The sequence below is a fragment of the Prosopis cineraria genome, unplaced genomic scaffold, assembly GCF_029017545.1.
Source record: "Prosopis cineraria cultivar Desert tree isolate PC_DT_omini unplaced genomic scaffold, ASM2901754v1 PC11, whole genome shotgun sequence".
NCBI lineage: Eukaryota > Viridiplantae > Streptophyta > Magnoliopsida > Fabales > Fabaceae > Prosopis > Prosopis cineraria.
Genome location: NW_026555342.1, coordinates 38,321,334 through 38,343,963, shown reverse-complemented (window position 1 = coordinate 38,343,963; position 22,630 = coordinate 38,321,334). Strand labels below are relative to the sequence as shown.

The 22,630-nt window shown below is 32.8% G+C and overlaps 1 protein-coding gene across 6 annotated transcripts; it reads right to left on the bottom strand.

Moving 5' to 3' along the window:
• Positions 1-1,395: 1,395 nt before the first annotated feature.
• Positions 1,396-11,327, bottom strand: LOC129285607 (pentatricopeptide repeat-containing protein At4g32450, mitochondrial-like). Of its 6 annotated transcripts, none has more exons than XM_054921358.1 (8): positions 11,175-11,327; positions 9,377-9,454; positions 9,216-9,287; positions 8,228-8,317; positions 5,802-8,066; positions 4,744-4,797; positions 3,312-3,490; positions 1,396-1,673 (listed from the first exon to the last, which is right to left on the bottom strand). In XM_054921358.1, the coding sequence occupies exons 3-5, from the start codon at positions 9,224-9,226 to the stop codon at positions 5,816-5,818; spliced, it is 2,352 nt and encodes a 783-aa protein (XP_054777333.1). In that variant the 5' UTR covers positions 9,227-9,287; positions 9,377-9,454; positions 11,175-11,327; the 3' UTR covers positions 1,396-1,673; positions 3,312-3,490; positions 4,744-4,797; positions 5,802-5,815. The 6 variants fall into 6 exon arrangements, with proteins under 6 accessions (XP_054777333.1, XP_054777332.1, XP_054777331.1 ...); XM_054921357.1 differs by lacking the exon at positions 1,396-1,673 and adding an exon at positions 10,155-10,234 and having other exon boundaries at positions 2,956-3,490; XM_054921356.1 differs by lacking the exon at positions 1,396-1,673 and having other exon boundaries at positions 2,956-3,490.
• Positions 11,328-22,630: the final 11,303 nt, after the last annotated feature.

The following is a 22,630-nucleotide window of genomic DNA, read 5'->3' as shown; positions in this document are numbered from 1 at the left end:
GGAAGTGAAGATACCATCTTCCCCTATTAAATAAGGGTGAATATGAAAAAAATAATGTTAGTTTGAAAATAATTAACTACTTTATTGAAAACGAGATTCAATTAAAAATACTTTACAAATTTTAAAATAAATTTGTGCAAATAAAAAATAAATTATTTATTGACCAAAAAAAATAAATTATTATTTATATTTGTATATTCTAACAACTAAAAAAAGTCTTATATTATACTAGGAATAAAAAATATAACTAATAGCAGTTGCTAAAGAAATTAAAAACTTTTTAGTTATTTTTATTTGTCATTTTTTCAAAAAATAAAATAAAATTTAACTCTACTTTTTTCTCCTCTATTTCACTTCAACAATGTGGATTAATATTCATGTACATTGCACGGATCTAAAATATAATTTTATGTTAACTTTGGGTTGAAGAGCATTTCTAACTGTAAAAGTATTTTGAGGGAATAGCTAGCACCATAAAATTAAAAAATATTGAACAATTGATCCATATCTTTTTTTTTTTTTTTTGGTAGCATATGGCATCTTATTCAGGGTATCACATAACTTACTAACTAGGTATTTGTAAGCAAATAAAATTATAATCTTGAACTAGCAATATTTTCACAAGTTATATGTTTATCTTAACTTGTTAATTAGGCACTTATACATTAAGAAAATCCCAAAGCCTGTCTTGATGTCTTAATGGTCTGTGTCAAAGCATATTACACATGTTCTGGTTAAAAAGAAGAAGAGATTGATGTATTTAACTTGCCGTCTCAATATTTGTTGGTAAAAAAAGACAAATATTTGCCAGCCCACAAGAAATGTCAACTAATCGTGCTGTCACGTGTAGTATGTTTATCCCAGCTAACTATAAAACTAACAAACTCTTTTTACTAACAAATATTTATATAAACTATGACAGTAAAATTGGTTGATCATTCATTGGTATAGAGTGACACTTATTATTTATAGATATCTAGCTAGCAAGTTACTTCCTCTATTTCTATATATAAGAAGTCTTCTAGAACATTTTTTTTGTCTCTAAATATAAAGATTGTTAGCATTTTTTTAAATAAATGGACCATTCTACCCTTATTAAACTGAGAAAAAGATAAGTACTCTCATTAATTTACTTTTAAAAAAATATTTTTTATTTACAATAATTAAGAGCAAAATTAAAATGTTGTTATACTTTTAATTAGATAACTAACTTTTATTGATTTGCATGATTTAGTTAAAAAGATCTTATATATAAGAACAGAAGAAGTATGCAACATTTTAAACACAATGCCATATGCTTCATTGAAAAATAAAAGCAGATTTTTTAACTTTATGATGCTAATTACTTCTCCCTGAATATTTTAAGGGTAAAAATATTGTTGTATACAAAGCCAATAAAAAGTCAACATCAATATTCATTAGTAAAGAGCACCTTTGTAATCTGCACCAATGTTTACATTTGAGGGGTGACATGCATTGATCTAATAAATAGTTTAAGATAATCGTTACAAAATGGTTTATACGCAAAAAATAGTTAACCCTTATAGGACTGATGCCTTAGGAACAATACATTGGTAAGCCCCACACCAACGATTTAATCGTATGATTCAACGAAGGACATAGTATTATCGGCAATCTAATCTCTTCAACAGAAATGTGTCTTCAAAACTACCCTGGGAACAAGGAAGATAAAAGGGAAATGATGTAAACATAAACATAAAGAAGATTGAAGATTGAAGATTGAATAAAAAAAGACGACCAGATCACATTTCCAACATGAACCCGCAGTTGCAAAGTTCCTAAACTTGAGCCACTGTGAGCTAACTTGCGATTTAAAAAAAAAAGACAAAAAAAAATAAATTTGAATTTAAAGTAAAGCATTCAGAGCAAACATGCATGAAATTGCAGTCTAAGTACTTGACACTTTTACATTTATTTAATTCAAATTTAAATTATATCAGAAAATAATAAAAACACACCCTTCAAATATTTAAATAGTGATATAATATAATTTGAATGTGATCAAGATAAAATTGAATAAAATATTTTATTATATTCTACTTCATTCATATAATGGCTTATTTAAATTATATTGTTCACAAAATAGTGCTACCCAAGCGAGCAAATTTAAAAAGTTTAGTTATTGTTTTTATTTAAAAAATTAAACATACTTATAATTGCCAACTATATATTATATTATCTCTTAATTTGAACATAAAAGGAAAAAAACAGATACAAAAATCAAAATGTTTAAATGGTATGAACTGAATATATTATGAATAGTAATCCTATAGTTGGAGTTTAAATCATCATCATTTTCTTTTAAAAAAAAATTGGTATATTAAACTAGGGCATCAATTTTATAGTAAAAATGCCAAAACAGAATAAAGAGAAAAGAAAATGGACAAAACATTTTTATTAATTTATATATGTATAATACTAATTAATCATGTAAAAGACTGAATAACAAAAGAATCACAAAATTAAATTAATTTATATTTAAGTAGTGATATAAACATAACTTGATTAAAATAACTTTTATTATTATTTGAATAATTAATTTTTAAAAGAATATATGATTTTTTTACTGTAAAATAATAATAAAAAAAAGTAAATTTTTAATTTTTAAAATTTAAAATTTAAAAAAGGTATAAAAAAAATTTTAAAATTGACGAGTTAGCACACCAACCCGCGGTGCGTTGTGAGAGTTGGTAGAATTACAACCCATGCAAGATGGGGATCGTGTCAACCTTCTCTGCCAAAATAGATTCAAATAACTCATTATCAGCTCTATTCTATACGGTAGAGATTTTCATAGCTTCCATAAATTATCAGCCCAAAATAAATCCTTTCTTTCGGCTCCAGTTAGAATGCAGCGCAGCCAAAATATTCGTTTCCTTGTGCATGCGGCCCATGGGAGAAGACTCCCAAAAAGGCAGAAATGACGAACATCTATTAAAAAATGTCAAGCAAACCTGACTCGACTCATTTGGTCGCATTGTGGCAAAATACAACCAAATCAAACTATCATTTGATGCTGTTAAAACTATTTGCATCATCTATCAATGTAGAAATTTTTTATTCAACTCAATGGATCACTGGTTATTTGAACCCATCCTTGCAAGTTCCAGTCTTATAATTTTTATCAAAATCCCCCACTAACGCTATCCCTTGAATAAATAACAGTTTTTGTTAGCTCAATAGACTTGAGTACTTGACCTGTTGACCATCCTCCCAACCTCAGAACACAATAGAAGACAAAACAAAATAGAAGGATGGAAAAAGAATGGAATGCAGAATGACAGACCAACCTCGATCTCTCTGAATCAACATCCAACAGTTTTGCTTCACATTCCTCCTAGCAAGGAAGAGCCTAATTTCATAAAACCCCAAATTTCGTCGTGTATATAAAACCTTGCCTTTAGCAAGCATGAGAAGTATGTTTGCATCCCTTATCTCTGTCCCTAAGGTTTAGGCCATGAGACACCTGCATAACGAAATTTTAGTGAGATTTCTCGAATAATGACTCTCAAATAAAAAGGTCAAGAAATTGTCAAATGCCCAATTAAGACAGTGAAAACGTTAGTTGTATTTGGAAAAATGTCTAGCATTGTCAAAATCAAGTTTGTGCTTCCGCAAAGGCGTGTTTCCAAACACATCAACAGTAATTCACATTAACATGACACCATATGCCAATCTGATGTATAATGGATTCAAATCCAATTTTTTGTGAGCCCTAACAATAACAATGAAATACATAAAATATGTTCAGCAGCCTTACACTAAAAACCATAGCCGGAAGATGATTGTTGCTTAGTTACAATGAGAAACGGCATGATGAAACCTCATTCAAGTTCTCCTAGTAAAATAGGATTGGGACAGGAAGTAAACGCACAGTATTTAGATGATGAACAATAGAAAGCTGAATGATTAGGCCCTGATGTTTACTTCCAAATTCATTTGTGATAAACATCCATGACACCGAGGAGAATCCATTAGATCATTAACTGTTTTCAGTTACCAATTGAATAATTTTTTTTAATAGTGTTATCCGATGGAGACTTTGCAGTATAGAATACCAAGTCCCACATTAAGTAACATGGAATGTTCAATGGGATATTTAAGCAGATTGGTTTTTCCACCTCAATAGCTAGCTTTTGAAGTAAGGTTCTCCATACCACTTAGGTACCCATCAATTGATATTAGAGTGAAGCAGTCAATGGCTCTAAAGAGGGCTACTTATGGAGGGTTTTGACCAATAAGAAGTCGAGTTAAATGCCATGGCGTGTAGCAGCCAAAACATCGGCTATCCATGAGAGGCCAATTGACAGAAACCTGGCAGCATGGGATATTAAATCCCACATTGAATAGTATGGAAGGTCAATGGGGCAGTTAAGTCAGTTGGTTCTCTCACCTCAATAGTTAGCTTTTGGCGTAGGGTTCCCCATCCCCCTAAGGTACCCATCATCATCTTCTTGGAGACATTCAGCTTTTACACCAGCAACATATGGCATGCAATGGCAATATAGTTAAGATCAAGAATGCCAAATAAAATGCCCAGAAGAGCGGAGAAATGGTCACCAATTGAGAGGATATATTAGGGCTCTTAATGCAAACAATTCTTGTGGGAGATGAACCCAATGCATTAAATACTTGTCATGATCAGCACGAACACATGAAGCATGCCTTATAAATGAGAAAACTCACTTAATTATTTAATTCAATACACACACACACACACTGAACATTGCTCTCTGCCATCAAAATCTCCTTTGCCTTGTCACACAAGTCCTTCACCTGCAGAACAATGAGTTAGACAAGTGAGATAAGAGTTCAATCATTGAAGAAATAAAATAAAATAACTAGTTTTCTATGAAACTCCAACCACAACTTTCAATTATTCCCGATCACATGAGGACAGCATTAACGTTTCAAGGATTCTTTTGATTCTTTGTTCATTAGTAGGTGCTCTCAAGGAACCAACAGGTTTGGACACCTCTCTGGCTTTTCAAGACCTTCCACATTAATAGAGAAAAATATACCGCTGTGAATGACTGTCAGATTGAAGCAGTACCACAAAGATGATTAAGCAACTATGATGCAACCAACCACTATTGCCTGAGTTAGATAGCAACATTTTGGAGAGGTCCCAAGGTTTTCCAACTCCGTTGCCAGCAATCACAATAAATGGTCAATAAAGGTAATTGGTTTTTCCGTAAACATAGATTAGGAAACAACGCATGCATCAACATGTTTTAAACTAATTTGGTTGTAACTTAATTAAATGGAATCAAATCAAAAACGCATTTGAGGAAGTTTTGTGATCAATTCTAATTATAAAGGAAAGAGTGTTGAAAGGATTTCCATGCATCTAAGTATTTAGTCATAGCAGCAACAGCATGGATTAAAATATGATACTATCACACTCCAATTGCTTGGGCAAAAATGTAAGGAGTTCTGGAATTTAAAATGTTGTTTTAATCTTTCCAAAAATAGACAAAAGAACGCTCACAAACCTATTCAAACCTACTGATAAAAGAACACAGCATTGACCACAAATCAACAGTCTCTGCTTGTTCTGGCGGCAAGAGATGCCAAGAAACCAAACAAATTATCCTGTGCATTGAAGAGAAGGGGGAGGGAGAGTGTATGGTTTCTGTTTGTATCTTGTAAATGAAGTAAACAACTACAACTGCTCCAAGACAATTTATTTGCCCAAACAGCAACCTTTTGGTTTCATTATATTTACATATAAATGAGAAAGAGAAGGGAAATAATAATTCAACAAAGTTGAACAGTACCTAGTTTCTGATGTTCACCAATAATCCCCACAAGAGCACACCCCATCACTGAAATGGTGGAACCTTTTAGCATCTCGAATGATGAGGTCTCTGCCAACAATCTTGGAAATAATCTTTAGTGCATTATGACAATCACCACAAAAACGGAGGTTTTTTATAACCCTAATAGGAGAACGGGCAGAGCTGGTTAAGAGACCATAACCAACAGCAAGTCTCTCACTGTGGGCAAGAAGAGCTTCCTCTTTGCCTTCTTGGTCTATGTCATGCAACACAAATCTTGTTTCTGGAATATAGCCAGCTTCTTTCATTTGTGACCTCAAGCTTCTAAGCAAAGCATAAATCTTATCATTCTCAGGATGAGAAGTATCTCCTGCTCGATATTCATGGACTCTGCTCCTTACTTCCAAAAGATTTTGGTTCACTAACTTCTTCTTTTCTTTCTCTTTTGCCAGGTCTGAGGTTTTTACAGGTACAAGGCCAGCCTTAGATTGCTCATTTAAGCGACAAGGGTCCAACTGCTCAACTAATTCAGAACAGCGATCCCCTAGATCCAAGTTCCCATGAATTCTACAATGATTCATCAAGGTCTCCCATACATCAGCATTTGGCTCCACTGGCATATTTTCAACAAATTGAAATGCTTCATCAAGATGTCCAATACTTCCAAACATGTCTACTACACTGATATAATGAGCCATAGATGGTACAATGCCATAACTTTTGCTCATTGACTCAAAATGTAGGATTCCTTCATCAATATCACCCAGCATAATGCATGCAGCAAAAACACCAATGAACATTTTTCCATCAGGTTTTAGTCCCATTTTCTTGAATTGAGTAAAAAGATCAATTGAATCTTCTGCAAGCTCATTCTTTGCAAGCCAGGTTATCATAGTATCCCAAGTTGTCAAATTGCGCTTTGGCATATTATTGAACACCTTGAATGCATCATCCATAGAACCACATTTTGAATACATCTCTAGTATTTTGTTATATATGCTCACATTGAGAGGTGACAGATACTGCAAGACATGTTTGTGTATGATTTTTGCCTCTTCTAGAGCTTTAGCCTCCCCACATTGGTGCATTAATTGCAAATATCGAGGCAAATCCACTTGAATATGCCGCTTTTTCAACAATCCTAAAATTTCTACAGCTTCTTTCACTTTGCCCTCCTTGCAAAAATTATCTAGTTCCTCAAGGTTATCCTTATACGGACTAGTAGCAAATGCCTCAGCTGACTCTATCTCAGGTTTTGCATTATTTGATAGTTGAGAACCAATTGTTGAACTCTGTGCTGTTTGCAAATGCGGAGGATATTGACTCTCCTTTATATTCCATGGAAATGCTCCAGAACCTGGGTCACACTGATTACTCATTTTGTTATTCCATGGGAATTGATTTTTTGGTTCATACTGAAAACTGCTGCAGTTTTGGTCAAGGTTCCCTTTCAGATTTCCCACAGGCTCAGAGAGGATCTGTGAGCTATACGTATTGGAATGATATGCCCTTGCTCTTGGTCCCTCTGTCCAAGAGGCATATGAACTCTCCAGATTTCCACTCATGCCATTTAGGTTCTGTTGAGCATAGAACCCATCTTGGTTCTCAACAAATGCACTTAAATGCTTCCCAAAGCCCTTTGAATTACCAACACCAGCCCTATCTAGGTTCTGTTGCATTCCTGTGTTGTTTCGGCCACAATAGCCATCAGGAACTCCTCTTTGCCTGGCCAAATTATGCTGGAAAACATTTATATTACTATTCAAGTTAGGTTCATCAAAAATCTGATCAGTTCCACTAGAAAATCTCTCTGGAGTATCATTTTTATGTTCATAGATTCCACCAAAATTCCCACCATGCTCAGTTTGTTTGTTCCCAATTTCATTCTGAAGACCTTCAAAATAGCCCCTGCATTGGTGAAAGCTCTTCGGATTGTGCACTGAACTTCCTCCACAAAACCCGCTTGCATGTGTTTGATTAACATTATCTGAACTTTGCTCGTACTGTGACTGATAAGAATTTGTGCCATTTGGACTTGTAGGATAAAATTTGGCATGACTTTGCTGATAATTTAAAGAATCATCTTGGTGATAAGCACTGACCGATTGGAAATCCAACCTTTCAGCAGAAGTACAGAGAGTCTTCCAAGTATTACAGATTTTGATAGAATCCACATTGTCGAGTGAATAACCTTTGCTGAGTAACCTTGTAAGAGAATTGACAGTGAGAAGCGAGGATCTCCTAGATGACATTGGTTGCTTGTACCTAACTAGTTCAAATGTTTGTCAAAAGTTAAACCGGAAAGAAGCCAACAGAGAGAGCATGTGTTAGATGAAAAGAAAGCAAAGGCATCATTGAAAATAATGAAAGAAGCAGGGATTCCTTTTAAGTTTTTATCATCAAATGATGCTGAGTTAGACTTAGACCTGTGTGTTTTTAACTTTAAGCAGCAAAAACAACCCTCAGTTGGAGCAGAAAACTTCTTCCAATTGCATAAAAAATCGTTAGACTCAACCCTGCAAATCAATGAAATCATATCAGCACTCTGATAGAACTGCTCCGATCCTCTTGACAACTTGATCTCGATAATTTAGATAAAATAACACTGAATGAAAATAAGAAAATGCAAGATAGTTGCAATGTTCAAATTATGAACGGGGTATAACAAAATCAGCACACAAAATCAAACCCCACTTGTCACCCACCCTAGATAAACAACTAACCAGCGTGGTCATATGGAAATGATGCTGCACCTTCATTTTTACTAACTCAGCCACTAAGCTTCACTTGGAACCTAACCAAATGGTTGTGCTCATATTTGTCTTTTGACTAAAACCTTGTAACAGGATTCTTATGTTCTTTTTTGTTGAAATAAATACTGTCATTTTTAATTACCAATCCACAAAGTAGTTTTCTGGATACTTGTTATACACAAATTTTGAAATCATCACAACCATTCATAAATTATGTTTGCTCATCCCCCCCCCCAAGGCTGAAGAAAAAAAACAAAAAACAAAAAAGAGAAGGTCATGCTCATGCATGTCCTATATGGCACAATTTCGGGTAATGCAATAAAAAAATAACTATACCCTATAAAAAAGTACCCCCCCCTCACATCACCCAAGAGCTCTTCACAATATTTGCACCAACTTGCAACAAATAAAAATTATGCCAGTCACATATTCAGTTAAGCAATAGAAAATTCATAAACAGGAACAGAAAACAACAGCTGTGATATTTCTCAGCACATGCACAAAAATATCTCCATGCCTTAGATGCAAGTCTCAACAGCCTGTGTGCACCACCAACTACAATAACTTCTTCAACAACAGTTATATGTCAACACAATAGATAACTCATGTCTGACAACCAAAGGAGGAAAGGTAATCCATATAGTGGAAAATAAAATGTTACCTTCGTAGCATTTAGTGCATATTCAACTCTCAATTTCTTTTCTTTGAGCTCAATTTTAGTTTGTGCTCCAAACTAAAACATAACATAAATATTGCATTTACTTGAACTAATACGGTAGGCAAATTCAAAATTGATTAATTAGTAGATCATAGTACACTTACCTGCATCACAGTTACTCTGCTTGACAATTTTGCAATTCTTTCCGTAAGAATCTCCTTTTTATACCCCTGCTTTGAAACCTACAGTAATATGCAAAAACATAGTTAAAACCCAAGGAGAGATAAGTAGCTCCCCCTTCTATATTAAAGTTAAAATGTTGCTTTTATTAATATCGTATAATGTTCTACCATATATAATGCTCTAACAATCTCAACAAAAAAGAATCAATGATGCTATTTATGGCAAATATGAAATTTCAAGTTACTTGCACCAAAAAATAATCATGTTTTCCTATATTTGTCCCAAAAAATCATGTTTTCCTGTATGAATAACTCCTATATGAATAATATAAGAGAAGTCAAAGATAAGTTTTAAAATCTATTTATAAATACTGTTTAATGCTTCTATTCTTTGCTTATGGACATATGCATACATCAAATATCAAATAATATCAACATGACGATATTTTGGATGCATTAGAATTTCTTCTTTAGATTGTATATAAAATATAAATATGCTTGTAGTCTTGGCCAAAAGAAGGACAGGCTTGCAATGACTTTAGGAGATTACCTTTAAAAATTATGATATATTAATTCTTGGGTATATATATATATATATATATTTTTACTTGCTTTTTGATCTTAACTCCTATTCAACATTTCTACTCCAATGAAATATAAAGGAAAAAAATACAAAAGTAACAACTATTCATAACCAAGATATGAATAGTCACCAAAAACTGGTAAAAGCCATCAGATAGCACAAGAAAAAGGTACTTACCAAGATACAGAAATTTATCCTGATACAGAAACATCTGTATATTTTCCTTAAGTTTAGCAGAAACGTAATAACTACCTTGCCTTGCATTAGCAGTTCAGAAAATAGTTAGGATATTTTATCATTGGCAATATCAGTCTGTGTCCTAAATAGACTGTCGTAATTAAAGATGCAAATGTCCTCACAAAAAATGTATACTTTTGAAAATTAATCAAAAGATTAGACCGCTTCTCTCTTTATTTTGTGCAAAAAATTATGAACATATTAAGCTAACAGAAAATTTTCATCCAAACAGGGCAAACTGAATAATTGAAAGATTCTGAACAAGCTATAAGTGTTAAAGAAGTCTGGAACTTGAAGGGCTGGTGTATGAGCCTCCTAGAGTAACACAATTTGGGTTGAAAACTTTTGTTGAGGAAATTTAAGTTCAGCCCTTAAGACTACAAATATATGTACTCTCCCAATCTTCTTCTTCCAATAAATTAGCCCCAACAAGTTTTTGCTGCCACTTAATATTATTCCTACACACCTACCCTCTCCAAAAACACTCACATTCTAGATCAAATTTTCTTAAGTCAATTATCGATATCTCACAAGATTGTTTTTCAGAATTCTAAAATAATAGAAAAAAACCTTTCAGTAATTACTTCACCAGAGGACCGACAATCCAAATATTCAATATAAAAGCCATAAATATATAACACAAAATAGAGGCATTGAACTTAAATATGCAGGTGAAGCCTCAAAGAATCTTTAAAGGCACAAGCTCAATCCCATGTTGTTTAAGTGGGAAAGACGTCATCGATTTGAGTTTCAAAGTCAAAATGGAGCATGAGAGAATTGCCATAAATCATAATTCATGCTCGAATTTCACTACTCAATGCCTAGCATTGCCTGCCAACAACATATCGCTTCAAGTATCTCATAGAATGAACAAGAAATTAACAGCATCAGCAAGTAGCAAGTAGCAAGTAGCAGAAATAATTCAGAGATAACAGAACGTGAAGAAATCAGAGGACCCACAACAAGCAACTCGAATCAGAGGCAGCACTTGTCGAACGGCAAATATAAGATGTCCCGATAGACGGTGGCGGCGAAGGGGGGGGCTAGGGCCTCGTTTGCGACCTGCGAGTGAGCGAATGGGTGCGTTGTGCGAGCGACCAGAGCGGGGGGCCGATCTCCCATTCCAATTTTTAGTTTCTTTTTTCTATAGGTTAACTTATTATTATAATAATTAATAAATTAATTATAATTATATTAAATAAAAAAATTTAAAGGACCAAACTGATTCCAATAATCTAAACAATCAATCTTTTATCCAATTCAACTCAAAAAAAAATTCTGAATTTTTTAGTCTTTTTAATTCTAAAGGATCAATTTTTACCCAGATCGAATTGGATTGGAGTTGTCTAGGGTTCAATCAAGTCAAATCAAATTAAAGGACTTTTACAGGACTTTGAGTTAGAGAAAAGGAGAGGAAAAGGTTGAGTCGAGAGATGAAAGAAAGTTAGAAAACTTAAAATTATGATCAAATGCTTAAGGTTTTTTCTTTGATGCAAAGATATTGATACACGTATCGAGTACATTAATATTTTTATTTTTAAAAATATAAGATGCAATGTATTTATGATATATGCATGTATGTTTATAAAAAAAATCATAAAAATGTTAAAAATATAATTTTAATTAAAAAGATCTAAACTAACATGCATATAAGTCCTTTTTAGTAATATCAAGCAAAATATAATCATTAATTGTACTATTATTATATATCTACCTAATTGCCTACCTTCTAATTTTTACTAATAGTTCCCTATTTAGGATTTATATGTCAAAAGATTATATTCCTCTATTTTTATAATTAATATTTTTTATTTTTTATTATATCTAAAACTTATTTTTTTAAGGAAATTCTAATCTTTACTTTAAAAGAAAATCAAAAAAAATATATTAGGAACAAAAAAGATTAATATCGCAATATTTAAAAAAATTTAATTTTTTAAAAAATAGCCATGAAGTATAAGCTTTAAAATATCAGCTTGCAATCTAAAAATATTGGATACATATAAAAAATTAAAATTTAAAAAATAATATTTTTATAATTTACAAATACATATCAGTGGGTAGTATCAAACACGGTATTGATACGGATACGTGAGACAATTTGTAGCATCGATGCTTCATAGGTACATTTTTTCCATTTGCCAAATGTAACATTCTAGAAATTTAAACCCGAATAACTCAGTTTAATGAAGGTAATTAAGTTTATTGCTGTGATGTTTGGCCAGAGAGGTCTAAAAATTGTGTTTGATTGTAATTTCAGTTCTAAATATAGGCTCGAAGTGAAGCTAGGCCATCCGGTCATCGAAAGATAAGAAAGAACTAAAGCAAGGTCTTTGATGCTACATGCTGTGGTGTGAAGGGACGTCAGTCATGGCACACAGAGGCAACTAATGAAAAATGTGCCTCTCTGTGCCATCCATCACAGCGTGGGCCGTGTGTGCCATGGTACACGACCAAATTTCTGCTTAAACTAATCGTGCTTTGTTCAAAAAATCAAAAGACAAGAGAAAAGTAAAACAAGAGCAGGCCACTACCTCTATTAGGGCACAAATTTAGAGATCATTGGAGACATTTTGAAGCTTCCTAACACTCAAGGTAAGTGCATTTTGCTTCTTTCTCCCCTTTTCCTTCTACTTTCATGAAAGTTAAATTTAGGGTTTGAGTTAGGAGAGTAATTTTCAGTCTATATGAGCTATGGGTCCCGAACCCATTAGCTAAAATAGATATAATAAGAGTTGTTTAGAATATTTAAACCCCACATTAGTGGTTTAGTTACTTGTTAGTTGATAAGGGCCATTAATGGCCAAAAAGTAACAATTAGAAAGGTTGTTGGGACTGTTTTATGGCATTTAATGGTGGTTTAATGGCTCATTAATGATAATGTGGGTTATTGAAACATAATAAATTCATTGGATATATTTGAGAGTGGATTTGTGATTTTGATTAAGGGAGAATGTTGAGTTAGAATGTTGGAAATTGCCCAAAAATGGGGCAATAATGAATATCTTTGTGATTTCACTATAGACTATTAATTTTGGCACCATTCAAACTACTTGACAAGCTTTGGAAGTTGTGTTTTAAGGGCCAAACCTTTAACCTCTCAAAGGTTTAAGGTAACAGGGGGAAAAATCTAGTTTGTATAGTTGTTTATTAATTAGTTATTTATCGAATTTAATGATTTGGAACTTGTTTGGTGTTTGAAAACCATTAATGCAAATTTTAGCATTATATATATATATATATATATATATAGATGAGCATATCATTATGAAAAATGATAAATGTGTGGTATTTGGCATGCGAAGTGTGATGAATATGTGATTTTCGATATGTGGATAACTATGGAGAAATAAAATTATGTGAACTAATATGATGTGATGAATTATGTTAAAAATGACATATTAAGTATCAATATGTACATAACATGATCATTAGCCAGAGTTTCGCCTAAAAAGAGGAGTAGATTGATAAATCCATGTGATAATGGCGGTTTACTACTAGAATCGAAAGCTTGTCTTGGCACCGACCATTGAAATCGAGAGGTAGTCATTTATCCCATGGTTGATTCAAGACTATCCTACTTATTCTTCGAGGGACTAGAACCTAACTAGTCTCCACCAATTTATGAGGAGGCTAGATTAAGAGTATGACATGTTGGAAATTGCCATAAAGCCAATCATTATACTATGCACATTGTTGTTTAATGAATTTTTCTTTTGTTGTCATATCAATTGTATATTCACTATGATAATTGTATCCTTAGACAAATTATAGTGATTGTCCTAAATGTCCCTAATCTATGATAATTGTTTCATCTATGAGGGATCATAGATGAAACAAGACTAGTATGATTTTAATTAATTATAGAGATACAAATCAAAGTCATAGGCACTTGAAAGAGTACAAGATGTTGGGCCAACCCGCTGTGAGAAAGTTGTATGGTACAAGTCATAAGTTTATCTCATATGTAACCATATCACTAAGTCCTTTGACTTGAAATCATTATGGATTCCTACTTGATGACTACTGCACTTTGATCTAGTCAAAAGTCACCTTTGACTAGATGATAATAAAGGCAATGATTGAGTTTAGTGATATTTATGCAAAGGAATTTGAGTAATCAAGACGAAATTTGTCCCTTACATTAAGTGAGAGATATTACTGGGCCCCTCGATGAGTAAGACTGAGAAAATATATGGCCATATTACAATGAAAAGGGTTTTTCCATTGCTACAATCAGTCCACTCAGAGATCAAGAAAGTAATAGTCAGGTAAAGGAGAATGACAATTCCATGTCTTATACTTGACCGAAATATCACGTGACAAAAGGGATGTGATACAATTACATGATAGGTTACATAAGATCATCAATTCCCATATGAATTGGGTAGTTGCAATGTCTTGCTAGAGGCCACTAGTGACTTTTGGGCCTACAAAGTCGTACACAAGAACAGCACAACTTGAGTTATAATGTCCAAGTTTAATGAATCTAGAATAGGTCTAGATTCAATGAATGTCATATAAGGTAAATGAATTTTATATATATATTTGAATATTTATTTAATATATATATATATATATATTTATTTATGTGAAATATAAAATTCAAAATATAATTATATATATATATCGAAATATATGTGTGTGTATTATTGAACCCTGGTTTTGATGATTACAAAATAAAGAGAAGTTTTGTGCATTTCAGGCTTTCATAACTAAAATAATTGGCTTAACACTAAAACTAACTAAGTGAGAGCATATACGAACAGAAGGTATGTTATTTTATTAGTTAAGTCTTTGACTTAACTATAATCTCTTGTACTAGATGTTGTCTTGTTTAAAAATATTTCTAAGTGTTGATAACACCAGTACTAGATGCCTTAACACTGGTATTTCCTCTATTATCTTCACAGTTTTATTGATTCATGGTTTATATAACACCAGTCATACTCATTACAACACCGATGTTACCATTTTAAAACTTGTGCAATTGAGTCTCTCTTTTCAAACCTTTTTCCTTGCATTAGGTACTATCTTTCAACATCAATCTTACACCTGTACTAAGTCTTATTCAAGTTTGTGCAACACCTATGCTAACACCTCAACACTGGTATTGTACTTTCTTCTGTCCTATGAAGAGATTTGATTGATTGTTACTTTGATGTTATTTCCTTTTAACACCGATGTTAAATAATCTTTTCAAAAATATTCTAATTCTTCCAAAAATATCAAAAATCTTCGTCTTTTACGTATTAAATTACACTGGTACTATAAAGGACAACAATTGTGCTATAACGTTCTTTCTATGGCTGCTTATGACTGTAACACCGGTGCTGGATCAATGTAACATCGGTACTACTATGAATCTTTGTACTATGTTTTTCGTATGTCTTCCGAAGGTCATCTGAACTCATTCTTTAATTCTTCTTTTCATTTAAAATCAATTATGTTCACTCTATATCCTTACCAAGTGATATCTAAACACAATTATTTCCATGAAGTTATTATGGTTGCTCATGTTTGATTTGGTCACCGAGCTTGCTTTCTATTATTTCAAAACATATAAGCTTCAACTACTTTTGTTAAAAGCATTTAATGTTTCTAGCCATTACTATACAAAAGAGGAAGTCTCTGCCATAAAGCACTATTCCATTGGCTAATCCACCGGAGAACTTCAGAGAAGCTCAGATATCCAAGGAAACTCGAAGGTAGAAGGAAACATATCACAAGCAACCTCCAATGGAAAAATTTACGAGTCTCACGGATCATTTATGATCCTCAACTATAAATAGACTCATTTATAAAATCTGAAGATGGAGAGGAACAACGAGAGCAACAAGAACATTTTGCATTTATTTTGAGCATCAAAGTTTACCTACCTTCTGTGTGTCATTTATTAATAGAGAGTTTCATTGATTATATATCTACGCTAAAAGAGAGTTTAAAAGCAGTAGTAGTTCATTCTTGAACTTACTCTATTTATCCCTGTTTTACGTCTTCAAAGTAGAGGAACTTAAACTTAGGGAGCTTAAAGAAATTTATCATTACCTTTATAAGGGGGAGAGTTTCAAACTTATTGAGAAGTTTGTTTATGTATTATGGTAACCAAGAGCCTAAATTAATCTTGGTAATATAGTTAGAAATCTCAGGAGGTTCTTAGGGACTGGATGTAGACTTAAGTGGTAGGAGTCGAAAAAGGATAATTCATCTGTGTCAAGCTTTGTTCTTTCAACTCTTGTGATTGGTGATTTCATTCCTTCATCTCACTGATTATTACCTCATTTCATTTAAATTTTGAATTAGCCCAATTCACCCTCTTCTTGGGGCATTTACAATTGATATCAGAGCCTGCTTGCTCATTTTTCACTTAACTATATGAGTAAAAGATCCTACTAATGGATAATTTTGCAGTTGACAGTTTAGGAGAAGGTATGTCAACAACAAGGCCTCTTGCATTTAAGGGAGAAGACTATCCCTTCTAGAAAAGCAAATGATGATGTATCTTGAAGCTCAGGATGTTGAGATGCTAGACATCATGACCAAAGGTTCATATGTCCCTATGATCCTAGGAGATGATGGCTTAATAAGGCAAAAAATAAGAGAAGAATGGGTTGATAAGGATAAAAGAAAATTAAATCTCAACGTCAAGGCAAAACTTACAATTGCTTGTGCTCTTAACAGAATAGAATATTATCATGTTACTCACTACACTACTACAAAAGAAATGTAGGATGCCTTGAGATAAGCTCATGAAGGAACTGATGTTGTTAAAGAAAACAAGAAGAGTAGTCTCATTCATGAATATGAGACATTCAAGATAAAGGAAGGAGAAGCAATCAAAGATATGCAAGTACATTTTACTCATATTATCAATCATTTGATAAATTTGGGCAAAACTTACACTCAAGCTGAACAAGTCAAAAAAATCCTCAAAAGTCTTCTAATGGAATGGCAACCTAAAATCATTGCAATTACAAAGGCACAAGGAGTATGAATGAGTTTGATAGCTACATTCTTTAGAAGCATTAAAGAACATGAATCAACCTTGCTTCAATACGAGGAAGATATGGGCAAAAAGAAGAAAGGCGTTGCTTTGAAAGTCAATGAAGATGAATCAAAGCAGAGTCTAACGAAGATGAAGAATTTGGTAGGATGGGCAGACAATGTAAAAGATTCTACCAAGGAAAGAAGAACTTCAAAAAAGGATCTTCAAGTAATAAGAAAGATCAAAAGGAGCCATTGACATGTTATGAATGCAAGAAACCAAAACATATCAAATGGGATTGTCCTCAATGGCAAAAGAAACAAGAAAAGGAGAAGAAAAAGGAAAAGCCTCAGAAGAAGAAGAAGGCCTTTGCTATATAGGGAGATAGTTCCTCGGATGATGAAGAAGAGGAGAAGGAAACAACCAACCTATATCTTGTAGCATAAGAAATAGATCTGATTGAATCACAATCAGATAAAGTAAATTCTAATTTTCTATAAAATGAATATAATGAATTATTGTATTTGTTTAAAGAATAGTACAAACAACTTCTGCATGCTAAAAAGAAAATTTCTACATTAGAAGATAAGGTAAAAACACCCTCTGAAAATAAGAATGTAGTCCAAAATTATTTTGATTTATGTACAAACTGCATATCATTACAATCTCAAACTAACATCCTGAAAAATGATTTAGGAAAATTTACTCAGGGTACCGAGATGCTAAACATTTTGATTGGCTCATAAAGGTGCATCTCTAATGGGTCAAGAATTGAAAATAATCCTATCACTGATACTTCTTAGAAGAAGCCTAAAAAGGCAGCCAGATGCTATTATAGCTACTTTAAAACTTTCGTGCATTCTTCTAGTCTGTTTATTACCCGCTCACATTATAACAAGAGAGGGCATCATGTCAAGTCTAGCCTATATAGGAAGAATGGCATTAGAAGCACCTTGAAATGGGTTCCTAAAAATATCAATATTTCTAGGAAACCAACTAACGAGAAAGGACCCATCAAGAAATGGGTACTTAAAATGACATAGTCTTTATTTGCAGGTATGCCTTATTGTCTCTAAAAAGAATAAATGGTATATAAATAGTGGGTTCTCCAAACACATGACCAGAGATTTAAATCAATTCATAAAACCACATGAAAGAGATGGTGGTCATGTCACTTTTAGAGGTGATCAAAAAGGTCACATTGCTAGTTTTGAAAACGTGGGAAGAGAAAAAGAAGTAAGCATTAAAGGAATACTATATGTCAAAGGTCTCTTCCACAATCTAATAAGTGTAATTCAAAGCTGTTATAGAGGAAACAACATCATCTTTGACTTAAAGAATGCATTGTCCAACGAAAAAAACATGAGAAGATACTTCTTCATGCTGATAGACATGTGTCAATCAGGTATGATCATAGAATAGAATTTGAAAATGGTGACTTCATGAATTATTATGATGAAAATGGAATCAGACACAACTTTTTTGCACCAAGTACTCCTCAACAAAATAGAGTGGTGGAAAAAGTACTCACAAAAATGGCTAGAGCTATACTTAGTGACAATGGCGTGTCACAAATATTCTGGGCTGATGCCATTAATACCACTTGTTACATCATCAGCAAAGCTTACATAAAGCCTAAACTCAACAAGATACCATATGAACTCTACAAGGGAAGAAAGCCAAACATATCTCATTTCCATGTGTTTGGTAGCAAAGTATTCATCCACAATAATAACAAGAAGAATCTAGGAAAATTTGATCCCAAATCAGACATGGGAATTTTTCTTGAATACTCCAGCAAGAGTAAGGCTTTTCGTGCATTCAACCTTAGATCTAAGACCATAGAAGAATCAATACATGTAGTGTTTGATGAATCTCCTATAGAAAAGAAGAAGATTTCTGATGTTGATGATGTCACTGAAGAGTTGTGTGATCTTTAACTAAAGAAAAACAATTCAACAAAGGATCCAGGAGAGAAATCTAAGACTCCACCTGAAGATAATGAATTTGAAGAAGTTCAGCAACTAACCGCTTGGAGAAATAACAAAAATCATCCTCTAGATCAAGTCATTGGGAATGTCAATGAACCTATCTAGACCAGAAGTAAATTCCAAAGCATTGCTAGTCATTAAGCCTTCATTTCAAAAATAGAGCTAATGGAAGAAGCCCTAACTGATTCATACTAGATAGATGCAATGCAAGAAGAGCTCAATCAGTTTGAAAGAAGTCAAGTATGGGACTTGGTACTAAGGCTTAAGAATCATCCAGTAACTGGAACTAAGTAGGTTTTCAAGAAAAAACCTTGATGAAGGAGGCATCATTATCAAAAACAAAGCTCGACTAGTGGTAAAAGGATACAATCAAGAGAAGATATAGATTATGAAGAAACCTTTGCTCTAGTTGCTAGATTGGAAGCAATTCGTCTACTTCTGACATATGCATTTGTGAAAGATATCAAGCTATACCAGATGGATGTAAAAAGTGCTTTTCCTCAATAATTACATCCTTGAAGAAGTATATGTTGAACAACCACTGGTTTTGAAGATCCTCAAAAATCTGATGTTGTCTTCAAATTGAAAAAAGCTCTCTATGGACTCAAATAGGCACCTAGAACCTGGTATGACCGATTGAGTTCCTTTTTTTTTTAGAAAAAGGATTCAATCAAGGTAAAGTTGATACTACTCTCTTTATAAAAAGAAAAAGGGATCAATTATTAACTGTTGAAATTTATGTAGATGACATTATATTTGGTGCAACTAATGAATTTCTGTGTAAGGAATTTTGAGTTAATGCAGGGAGAATTTGAAATGTATATGATGAGAGAACTGACATTCTTTTTGGGACTAAAAATTAAGCAAAAGAAGGATAGTATATTTGTGTGTCAAACTAAATATCTTAGAGAGACGCTGAAAAAATTTGGGATGGATCAAGCTAATGGAATTGATACTCCAATAAACTCAACAATCAAAATGGATGAAAATGCTGCTGGAATAGAATATGATTGCAAATCATATAAAGGGATGATTGGATAACTTCTATATCTCACAGTAAGTCATCCAAATATATCCTTTAATGTTAGTCTCTGTGCAAGGTTTTAATCAGCACTAAAAGAATCCCATCTGATTGTAATGAAAAGGATTTTTAGATATCTAAAAGATACTGATTCACTTAGGTCTCTGGTATCCTAAAGGAGGAAGTGAGTTCTTAATTGGATATTTTAATGCTAATTTTAGTGGATGCAAGACAGAGAGAAAAAGCACGAGTGGAACATGCCACTTTTTTGGTGGTTCACTTGTGTCTTGGGTAAGCAAGAAACAAAATACTATCTCTTTATGATCAATTGAATCAGAATATATAGCTGCTGGATTGTGTTGTTCTCAAATCTTATGGATGGAGCACCAACTTGAAGACTTCAAAATCAAGCTCAAGAATATTCCAATCAAGTGTGACAATACTGGTACAATATGCTGTTCGATAAGGAGGCACAACAGAAGATTAAAATTTGAAAATCCCTATCCCGATATGGATCAATGAACTTGTTTAAGTTAAGGTGGATAGAAGAGTTACTTTTTAATTCTTCAAACTTGACGCGTATTCTCTTCAAGAGTTTGAATCTCAAGAGTTGATAACATAGATGTACTCCCTCTACCGGTATCTACACGAACAATTCTCTAACTCGAACAGCGTGATAGTGCTCCCAGCATCCGTTCTTCTTTGAACGTTAGTTTTCCTTTTTAGGGTGTTTTGTGGCTCTCAAAGTGTTTGGCCATTAAAACTTTTCTAACTCTCTCTCTCTCTTCACAAAGCATGTCCCTATCTATATATGGTATATAGATTAGGTTTTTGCCTTCCACTTAAAGAGCCCATGAAAATTTAATTAAATTTATCTCATAAATTTAATCCATGATATCATATCTAATTTGAATTTATCTTATAAATTTAAATTATAAAACTGACATGATATTCTCTCATATCATGTTAGTTTTAATTTAATCTATCATATAAAATTAAATTTAAAACTAACACAATATAATATAATATAATATAATATAACATATGTCACATATACATATTATATACACACACACACACACATGAATATATACACACACACACATATATTTCAAATATTATATACATATATATATATATATATATTTAATTTTATATATCATATACACATTTATATATATATATATATATATCAGATACACACACACACATATGAATATATATATATATATATATTTGAAAGAATATATATACATATAAAATTATATTTTGAATTTTATATTTCATATAAATATATATATATAATTCATTCACCCTATATTACATTCGTTGAATCTAAACTTATTCCAGATTCAATAAACTTGGACATTATAGCTTGAGTTGGGCTGTTCTAGTGTGCAACCCTGTAAGCCCATATGAAGTTGGTAATAGGCTAATTATGCTATTAGCCCACAAGTCACAAGTGGCCTCTAGCAAGACATTGCAACTACCCAATTCACATGGGGATCGATAATTTGATGTAATCTATCATGCAACCATAGCACATCCCTTTTATTATGCAATATTTTAGTCAAGTATGATATATAAAATTGTTATTCTCCTTTACCTGACCATCACTTTTTCAATCTTTGAGTGGACTGACTGTAGCAATAGAAAAACTCTTTCCATTATAGTATGGCCATACATTTTCTCACTCTTACTCATCAAAGGGCCCAGTAATATCTCTCACTTAATGTAAAGGACAAATTCCATCTTGACCACTCATATTCTTCTGCATGAATATTACTAAACTCAATCATAGCCTTTATAATCACCCGATCAAAGGTGACTTTTAACGAGGTCAAAGTTCAGTAGTCATCATATAAAAATCTATGATGATCTTAGGTTAAAGGGTTTAGTGATATGGTTACATATGAGATAAGCTTATGACTTGAAATATGTAGCTTTCTCATAGCAGGTCGGCACTGCATCTTGTACTCTTTCAAGGGCCTATGACTGTGATTTGTATCTATATAATTAATCAAAGTCATACTAGTCTTGTTTTATCTATGATCCCTTATAGATGACCGACCAGGGACATTTAGGACAATCATTATAGTTTGTCCAAGGATACAGTTATCATAGTGAACATACAATTGATATGATAACAAAAGAGAAATTCATTAAATAACAATGTGCATAGTACAATGATTGGCCCTAAGGCACAATTTCCAACATATTCTTGACTAAAAATCCAGTTCATCATTCTCGAACTAAACATATTGACATTCATCATCACTTCATCAGAGATCATGTTCAAAAGAAAGATCTCACAGTAGAATTCATCCCTACTGAACTACAACTTGTTAATATCTTTGCAAAAACTCTGGGAGCAAAACAATTCGTATTCATAAAAAGAAAGTTAGGTCTATTAAATCCA

Excerpts from the sequence above, each read along its gene's own strand:
- LOC129285607 (XM_054921358.1), bottom strand. Across the intron at positions 8,067-8,227 it reads TTAAAGTTAAAAACACACAG|GTACAAGCAACCAATGTCAT; the intron begins GTCTAAGTCTAA and ends TGAACTAGTTAG.